The sequence below is a fragment of the Ranitomeya variabilis genome, chromosome 5 (assembly GCF_051348905.1).
Source record: "Ranitomeya variabilis isolate aRanVar5 chromosome 5, aRanVar5.hap1, whole genome shotgun sequence".
Classification (NCBI taxonomy): domain Eukaryota; kingdom Metazoa; phylum Chordata; class Amphibia; order Anura; family Dendrobatidae; genus Ranitomeya; species Ranitomeya variabilis.
Genome location: NC_135236.1, coordinates 667,563,563 through 667,573,535, shown reverse-complemented (window position 1 = coordinate 667,573,535; position 9,973 = coordinate 667,563,563). Strand labels below are relative to the sequence as shown.

Here is a 9,973-nt window from a genome sequence, read left to right as displayed (position 1 = left end):
TGGCTGCTCCAGGTAAGTTTATCATTAACTAGGATCCCCAAGTCCTTCTCCCTGTCAGATTTACCCAGTGGTTTCCCATTCAGTGTGTAATGGTGATAATGATTCCTTCTTCCCATGTGTATAACCTTACATTTATCATTGTTAAACCTCATCTGCCACCTTTCAGCCCAAGTTTCCAACTTATCCAGATCCATCTGTAGCAGAATACTATCTTCTCTTGTATTAACTGCTTTACATAGTTTTGTATCATCTGCAAATATCAATATTTTACTGTGTAAACCTTCTACCAGATCATTAATGAATATGTTGAAGAGAACAGGTCCCAATACCGACCCCTGCGGTACCCCACTGGTCACAGCGACCCAGTTAGAGACTATACCATTTATAACCACCCTCTGCTTTCTATCACTAAGCCAGTTACTAACCCATTTACACACATTTTCCCCCAGACCAAGCATTCTCATTTTGTGTACCAACCTCTTGTGCGGCACGGTATCAAATGCTTTGGAAAAATCGAGATATACCACGTCCAATGACTCACCGTGGTCCAGCCTATAGCTTACCTCTTCATAAAAACTGATTAGATTGGTTTGACAGGAGCGATTTCTCATAAACCCATGCTGATATGGAGTTAAACAGTTATTCTCATTGAGATAATCCAGAATAACATCCTTCAGAAACCCTTCAAATATTTTACCAACAGTAGAGGTTAGACTTACTGGCCTATAATTTCCAGGTTCACTTTTAGAGCCCTTTTTGAATATTGGCACCACATTTGCTATGCGCCAGTCCTTACTACTACTTTGCTATGCGCCAGTCCTTACTACTACTTTGTTTCCTTTATTGTGATGCACACTTTTTTGCAGCACCTTAGACTTTATTAAAGAGAACCTGTCACCCCCAAAATCGATGGTGAGGTAAGCTCACCATCATCAGGGGCTTATCTACAGCATTCTGTAATGCTGTAGATAAGCCCCCGATGTTACCTGAAAGAGGAGAAAAAGAGGTTAGAATATACTCATCCAGGGGCGGTCCCGCTGCGGTCCGGGTCCGATGGGTGTTTCAGATCCGGGTCCGGCTCCTCCTATCTTCTTAAGACCTCTTCTGGTCTTCACGCCGCGGCTCCGGCGCAGGGGTACTTTATCTGCTCTGTTGAGGGCAGAGCAAAGTACTGCAATGCGCAGGCGCTGGGCCTCTCTGACCTTTCCCGGCACCTGCACACTGCAGTACTTTGCTCTGCCCTCAACAGGTATGCCTGCGCCAGAGCCACGGTGTGAAGACCAGAAGAGGACGTCATGGAAAGAAGATAGGAGGCGGCGGCCGGACCTGAGACACCCATCGGACCCGGACCGCAGCGGGACCGCCCGTGGCTGAGTATAATCTAACCTCTTTTTCTCATCTTTTAGGATACATCGGGGTTATCTATAGCATTACAGAATGCTGTAGATAAGCCCCTGATGACGGTGAGCTTACCTCACCATCGATTTTGGGGGTGACAGGTTCCCTTTAAGGATCATTCCTGTACACAATACTAGGTTGTGATATGGATCATCAAAAAATACATCCCTATGCTTATTCAGGATGACAAATTACAATATTCTTAAATTTCGTCGTCTGTTCAGGGACTTTTCCTTATTTGCGAACTGAAACTGTGTAGGAATTTATGTCCATTTGTTTAGAAATGTGTAAATTATTATTGTATATACAACTTGTCTTATTCACTCTCTATTGTTTTTAATGAACTTGTCCTTATCTTTCCGTGTGTCATGGGTTATTATCATTCCAACAGGTGATTTCACTTTGAATTTGGAAATAACAAACCCACGTGGTGAGTGATGTGTCAGTGTGGTTTGGCAGTGATATACAGTGCCTTGCGAAAGTATTCGGCCCCCTGGAACTTTTCAACCTTTTCCCACATTTCATGCTTCAAACATAAAGATACCAAATGAAAATTTTTGGTGAAGAATCAACAACAAGTGGAACACAAGTGTGATGTTGAACGAAATTTATTGGTTATTTTAAATTCCTGTGGAAATTCAAAAACTGAAAAGTGGGGCGTGCAATATTCTTCGGCTCCATTACTTTCAGAGCAACAAACTCACTCCAGAAGTTCATTGTGGATCTCTGAATGATCCAATGTTGTCTTAAATGCCTAATGATGATAAATAGTGATGAGCGAATATACTCGGGTTTTCCAGAGCACGCTCGGGTGATCTCCGAGTATTTATGACTACTCGGAGATTTAGTTTTCCTTGCCGCAGCTGGATGATTTGCGGCTACTAGACAGCTTGATTACATGTGGGGATTCCCTAGCAACCAGGCAACCCCCACATGTACTCAGGCAGGCTAACAGCAGTAAATCATCCAGCTGAGGCAAAGAAAACGAAATCTCCAAGCAGTCATAAATACTCGGAGAACCCCCGAGCGTGCTTGGGAAATCTCGAGTAACGAGTATATTCGCTCATCACTAATGATAAATAGAATCCACCTGTGTGTAATCAAGTCTCCGTATAAATGCACCTGCTCTGTGATAGTCTCAGGGTTCTGTTTGAAGCACAGAGAGCATCATGAAGACCAAGGAACACAACAGGCAGGTGCGTGATACTGTTGTGGAGAAGTTTAAAGCCAGATTTGGAAACAAAATTATTTCCAAAACGTTAAACATCCCAAGGAGCACTGTGCAAGCGATCATATTGAAATGGAAGGAGTATCATACCACTGCAAATCTACCAAGACCCAGCCATCCCTCTAAATTTTCATCTCAAACCAGGAGAAGACTGTTCAGAGATGCAGCCAAGAGGCCCATGATCACTCTGGATCAACTGCAGAGATCTACAGCTGAGTTGGGACAGTCATAGGACAACAATCAGTCGTACACTGCACAAATCTGGCCTTTATGGAAGAGTGGCAAGAAGAAAGCCATTTCTCAAAGATAGCCATAAAAAGTGTTGTTTAAGGTTTGTAACAAGCCACCTGATCTAACAACAAAAAACACCATAAGAGGAAAAACCTCCACTAACTATAGACAAAAAACACCAGTACACAGGCAAAGGTGCTTACCTGTCACGGCCTCTGAACAATTGCACTATCAAGGTGCAGCGGACCCAAGTTAAGATGGCAACTACACAGGTGCAGTATTATTATTATTATTTATTTATATAGCACCATTAATTCCATGGTGCTGTACATGAGAAAGGGGTTACATACAGAGTTATAGATATCGTAATACAGTATTTGCCGCCTCATCGGTATTACTGCACCTGTGTAGTTGTCATCTTAACTTGGGTCCGCTGCACCTTCATAGTGCAATTGTTCAGAGGCCGTGACAGGTAAGCACTTTTGCCTGTGTACTAGTGTTTTTTTGTGTTTTTTTTTGTCAACAAGCCACCTGGGAGACACACCAAACATGTGGAAGAAGGTGCTCTGGTCAAATGAACCCAAAATCGAACTTTTCGGCAACAATGCCAAACGATATGTTTGGCGAAAAGGCAACACAGCTCATCACCCTGAACAAACCATCCCCACTGTCAAACATGGTGGTGGCAGCATCATGGTTTGGGCCTGCTTTTCTTCAGCAGGGACAGGGAAGATGGTTAAAATTGATGGGAAGATGGATAGAGCCAAATACAGGACCATTCTTGAAGAAAACCTGTTGGGAGTCTGCAAAAGACCCGAGACTGGGACGGAGATTTGTCTTCCAACAAGACAATGATCCCTAACATAAAGCAAAATCCACACTGGAATGGTTCACAAATAAACGTATCCAGGTGTTAGAATGGCCAAGTCAAAGTCCAGACCTCAATCCAATCGAGAATCTGTGGAAAGAGCTGAAAACTGCTGTTCACAAACGATCTCCATCAAACCTCACTGAGCTCGAGCTGTTTGCCAAGGAAGAATGGGCAAGAATTTCAGTCTCGATGTACAAAACTGATAGAGACATACCCCAAGAGACTGCATCTGTAATCGCAGCAAAAGGTGGCGCAACAAAATATTAAGTTAAAGGGAAAAAAAGCCAACATGTTTATGGCAAGTGACAGGTCTTCTTTACAAGGAATGTCTAAAATTTGAAGAAAAGGTTCTGCTTTTCTTGGAAAGATTGACTTCTCTCTTGTCCTGTCGTGTTTTGCAGAATTGAAGTAATAGGGGTTGAGTGGTAATAGCAGTTTCTAGATTTTTGCATTATGGACAACTCCTTTAAAGATTAGGATCAATTTAAACAATCTTCCTTATTACTTCTGGGGGCACCACGAACACTATAACACAGTCCCGCGGTTTTCACGAGTCCTGTAGGCTTTTTAGTAGTGTCCACACATTACACCTTCTCACTAGACATCCATACTAGTATTTTTTAGGGTGGTCCCAGCAATCATAAATGTATCAGCTGTCATTAGGCTGTCACTCATTATACCACTAACTCCAACTATTCAGCTTTTTATTACCTTTATGAGCATAATTGTATGCAAACATTTGACAAAGGGATAATCTAACATCGAGATATAATCTGGCATATGCCTTAAAGGGGTATTCCCATCTCCAAGACGCTATACCAATATGTAGTAGGTGTAATAATAACAATATTAACAAATACTTTCCATTTGAAATGTAGTATAATTCACCTGATTAGCTATGTCGCTTACACCACGTGCAGGGCATTGCAGTAGCTTAGGTATCCATAGTTACTACCACTCATATAGTGACAGTCAGTTGCTAGTCGTCATAACCATGGATACCTAAGCTAAAGCAATGCCCTGTACATGAGGTGAGGGATATAGCTTATCAGGAGTACTACACCATATTTCTAAAAGCAGTTGAGTGGTCAACCAGCTTTTCCAAAATCAAATATTCAAGTGGGAAATGTACAAAAAAAGCAAAAAAAACCCCAATATATTAATATATTAATAATCAATGCGTATATAGTTATATTGTGAATTATATAGCGGTTTCTTTTATTTTTAGACATTTTTTTTAATAAAGCAGAAATAATATCATTGATAAACCATCAAACTCAATCAGCAGAAATCAGTGTTATTATAACGGCAAATACTCATGTACACTCTTCGGCCCAAGAAGACAACCCTTTTCTAAGAGAAAGTCAATGTAGCAATCAGTTGATCACCGTGGGAGTTATGACTTAGAGAATGTATAATTTTAGCCTATAATTTATAGCTAATTAAATCGAGATATTAATGTACATTGGATACAGGAAATTGTGGTCTGGAGGTCACGTATTGACTTTTATAGGAGCAATGTGATCGTGCTCTGTGACCTGTGCAGGGGTCATTGTGCAGAGAGGTCTACAGCTGTGTCCATCACCTATTATCAACCATGAATCCTGTATCATCTGTTACCTTTATTGTAATCCTGTCTGTGATGGTTTATTGACTGCTGAAAAGGAGAACAGTAAGTCAGTCTCACTGAGGCTCCGCGGCCAAAGCATAAACTCAATTTTTTGTATTCAGACAATACATTGAAAATCGTAAAAATGCTTACTATAAAAAAGTCACTTTCTCGTGTTATATTTCTCGTATGCTATTATCTTCAATGAGCTATCTATGTAGCACCTACCAAGTTGTACCTCAAATACACGTAATGCAGCATGAAGGGGCTCGGAGAAGGTGGCAGTGAAGGTGTGTAAGTGTCTGATGGGGTCACACAGCTCATAAAAGGACAACTGCCCGACCTCATAATCCAGACATATCCTGACTCTATCACTGGAGATCTTGTCAGGTAACCGGATCTCTTTACTGTCATGTCTCACTGAATACTGATTATTATAATATCTCCCCAAACTCCAGGACTTGTTATTATATCCAATCAGTGACTGATCTCCCCTCCTGTCTATACTGGGATAACACATCCCCACCCTCCAATCCCCTGATCTACTGCCCTCCACATCCCAGTAATGTCGTCCTGAGGTAAATCCTCTCCTGCTCATCACCTGATAATACTGGAATCTCTCTGCTGTTTCTGGACGTTTCTGCTCCTTTCTTGTCCAGGTTGCAGTTTTCAGGTCGTCTGATATAAGGACATTATTAGCAGCTGTGGTTACATCCAGTAATATGTCTGCAGGACCCTCCACATAGATCCCGCTCCTTATACCTGATATTACGTCACATAATGTGTGTAATGTGTGTGAGACCACAGCCACATCCAGGTCATCTCCATCATGGGGCTGTTTATCATGTCCTCCTGTGTCCTCATCACCTCCCTCCTCCTCAGGATCACACAAGTCACCGGTGTCTGGTTCCTGTAAGACAGTCAGTGGATCCGTCATGTTACACAGCTCCTCAATGTGTCTCATCTTCCTGGACAGCTCGTCCTTCTTTATTTCCAGCTGATGGATCAGAGCAGACAGTGACAGTGACTCTTCCTTTTCCTGCCTGGAGATCTCACTCAGGACCTTCTTCTCCAGGTCGTCCACCCGTCTCCTGATGTCTGTACACAGGGCAGTGACTCTCTCGGCTTCTCCAGCTGCTTTTTCTTGAGCTTTTCTCCTGCGCTCCTCCAGACTCCGGACTCTTTCCTCAGTCTCCCCTTTCTTTGTGATCAGTTTCTGGAGAACATTTCTCCATTTTTTCTTTTTCTTGCCTGAGGCCTCATCCAGTGACTCCATTTTATGTCCATTATGTTCCCCAATCAAACTGCAGGACACACAGATACAAGCAGCGTCCTCAGTGCAGTAATATTCCAGGATCTTCTTGTGGACAGAACATTTCCTTTTCTCCAGAGAAGTGCTGGGATCAGATAAGACGTGTTCTGGTGATTTGCTGTGAGCTCTCAGGTGTTTATCACACAGAGAAGCCTCACAGTGTAGACAGGACCTAACAGCAGGTACAGGAGAGTCCACACAGTAAGTGCAGTAGATCCCGGAGATCTCCTCTTGTTCTTGCTGAGTAATCAGGAAACGTTCTGCGACATTATGAAGATATAAGTTCCTCATCAGTACCGGCCGCTCCTGAAACTCTTCTCTGCATTCAGGACAGGAATAAACTCCAGACCCGTCCTGTGTATCCAGCACACGACCAATACAGACCCGGCAGAAGTTGTGTCCACATCTCAGCATTACAGGATCTTTAAAAATAGATAAACAGATGGAGCAGAGCAGCTCATCTCTCAGATCAGCAGACGCCATGGCTGATGGAAGAAGGAAGAAATGAAACTGAAAGTGTCTATTACTCAATACTTAGCAATGTTGTAGTTACACCCATTAACTTAACTTCTTGAAGGGAATCTGGCACCAGATTTTTTCTACCCCTGCTGAGAGAATCATGATGTAGGGACAAAGACCCTAATTACAGCAATTTATCACTTCCTTTAATGGGTCCTGTATGTTTTTATTAACCCTTTCACGTAATTTTAGATAAATATACGTCATGTTGGGGAAAGGGTTCACGCAAAATGACATACAGTACAGACCAAAAGTTTGGACACACCTCATTTAAAGATTTTTCTGTATTTTCATGGCTATGAAAATTGTACATCCACACTGAAGGCATCAAAACTATTAACACATGTGGAATTATATACTTAACAAAAAAGTGTGAAACAACTGAAATTATTTCTTATATTCTAGGTTCTTCAAAGTAGCCACCTTTTGCTTTGATGACTGCTTTGCACACTCTTGGCATTCTCTTGATGAGCTTCAAGAGGTAGTCACCGGGAATGGTTTTCACTTCACAGGTGTGCCCTGTCAGGTTTAATAAGTGGCATTTCTTGCCTTATAAATGGTGTTGGGACCATCAGTTGTGTTGTGCAGAAGTCTGGTGGATACACAGCTGATAGTCCTACTAAATAGACTGTTAGAATATGTATTATGGCAATAAAAAAGCAGCAAAGTAAATGAAAACGAGTGGCCATCATTATTTTAAGAAATGAAGGTCAGTCAGTCCGAAAAATTGGGAAATCATTGAAAGTGTCCCCAAGGGCAGTGGCAAAAACCATCAAGCGCTACAAAGAAACTGGCTCACATGAGGACCGCCCCAGGAAAGGAAGACCAAGAGTCACCTCTGCTCCTGAGGATAAGTGTATCTGAGTCACCAGCCTCAGAAATCGCAGGTTAACAGCAGCTCAGATTACAGACCAGGTCAATACCACACAGAGTTCAAGCAGCAGACACATCTCTACAACAACTGTTAAGAGGAGACTTGTGCAGCAGGCCTTCATGGTAAAATAGCTGCTAGGAAACCACTGCTAAGGACAGGCAACAAGCAGAAGAGACTTGTTTGGGCTAAAGAACACAAGGAATGGACATTAAACCAGTGGAAATCTGTGCTTTGGTCTGATGAGTCCAAATTTGAGATCTTTGGTTCCAGCCACCGTGTCTTTGTGCGACACAGAAAAGGTGAACGGATGGACTCTACATGGTTCCCACCATGAAGCATGGAGGAGGAGGTGTGATGGTGTGAGGGTGCTTTGCTGGTGACACTGTTGGGAATTTATTCAAAATTGAAGGCATACTGAACCAGCATGGCTACCACAGCATCTTGCAGCAGCATGCTATTCAATCCGGTTTGCGTTTAGTTGGACCATCATTTATTATACAACAGTACAATGACCCCAAACACACCTCCAGGCTGTGTAAGGGCTATTTGACCAAGAAGGAGAGTGATCGGGTGCTACGCCAGATGACCTGGCCTCCACAGTCACCAGACCTGAACCCAATCGAGATGGTTTGGGGTGAGCTGGACTGCAGAGTGAAGGCAAAAGGGCCAAAAAGTGCTAAGCATCTCTGGGAACTCCTTCAAGATTGTTGGAAGACCATTCCTGGTGACTACCTCTTGAAGCTCATCAAGAGAATGCCAAAAGTGTGCAATTTAAATATGCAAATTGCCTCTGCTGAAAAAAAGAGGACTTAACTATAGCGCCACCTATTGGAAGTAGCAATCCTACAAGTCACAATCAACCCTTTAACGAGTCGTGCAATATGACTTAGGATAAAAGCCAAATCAGTATCTCAATTCGCAGACACGGTGTTTAGGGCTGTTGGCCCTCGTCAGTGCGAAGCATGAGAACTGATTTGGCTAGGTGAGAGGCTCTGGACTGGGGTCTAAGGGGTAACGTTTCTCCTTATGGAGAGTGACATACCAGCTGGCTTGTCAAGGTAAAGAGGCTTATTCGCCGTGCAATGCTCCTCTGGGAATTTAAATATGCAAATTGCCTCTGCTGAAAAAAAGAGGACTTAACTCTATAGCGCCACCTATTGGAAGTAGCGATCCTACAAGTCACAATCAACCCTTTAACGAGTCGTGCAATATGACTTAGGATAAAAGCCAAATCAGTATCTCAATTCGCAGACACGGTGTTTTGGGCTGTTGGCCCTCGTCAGTGCGAAGCATGAGAACTGATTTGGCTAGGTGAGAAGTGTAAAGTGTGCAAAGTAGTCATCAAAGCAAAAGGTGGCTACTTTGAAGAACCCAGAATATTGTTATGATCCTTAGTGGTTGAGGATCACAAATTACTCAGCTAAGTAACAAAACATAGGACAAGCTCTAGGGAGGTGGTAAACTGGACTGACCGCAAATCTGAACCTATCCAAACACACTAGAGGTAGCCGGTGAACGTGCCTAAAATCCTAGACGTCTCGAGCCAGCCTGAGGAACTAACTACCCCTAGAGAGAAAGAAAGACCTCACTTGCCTCCAGAGAAATAATCCCCAAAGATATAGAAGCCCCCAACAAATAATAACGGTGAGGTAAGAGGAGGGCACATACATAGGGGTGAAAGCAGATTCAGCAAATGAGGCCCACTAATACTAGATAGCAGAAAATAGAAAAGGGATCTATGCGGTCAGTAAAAAACCCTTACAAAATATCCACGCTGAGATTTCAAGAACCCCCACACCAACTAACGGTGTGGGGGGAGAAACTCAGTCCCCTAGAGCAACCAGCAAGTGAGGAAATCACATTTTAGCAAAGCTGGACAAAAACATGATGAAAACTGATGATCAAAAAATGAACAACAAAAACTTAGCTTG

The 9,973-nt window shown here is 42.8% G+C and overlaps 1 protein-coding gene across 1 annotated transcript; it reads right to left on the bottom strand.

Annotated features, from left to right (window-relative positions):
* Positions 1–4,432: 4,432 nt before the first annotated feature.
* On the bottom strand, positions 4,433–7,197 carry LOC143776879 (E3 ubiquitin/ISG15 ligase TRIM25-like). Its single transcript, XM_077266697.1, has one exon. The coding sequence runs from the start codon at positions 7,130–7,132 to the stop codon at positions 5,501–5,503; it is 1,632 nt and encodes a 543-aa protein (XP_077122812.1). The 5' UTR covers positions 7,133–7,197; the 3' UTR covers positions 4,433–5,500.
* Between the last annotated feature and the right edge of the window lie 2,776 nt (positions 7,198–9,973).

Excerpts from the sequence above, each read along its gene's own strand:
- LOC143776879 (XM_077266697.1), bottom strand. The coding sequence starts at position 7,132 with ATGGCGTCTGCTGATCTGAGAGATGAGCTGCTCTGCTCCATCTGTTTA.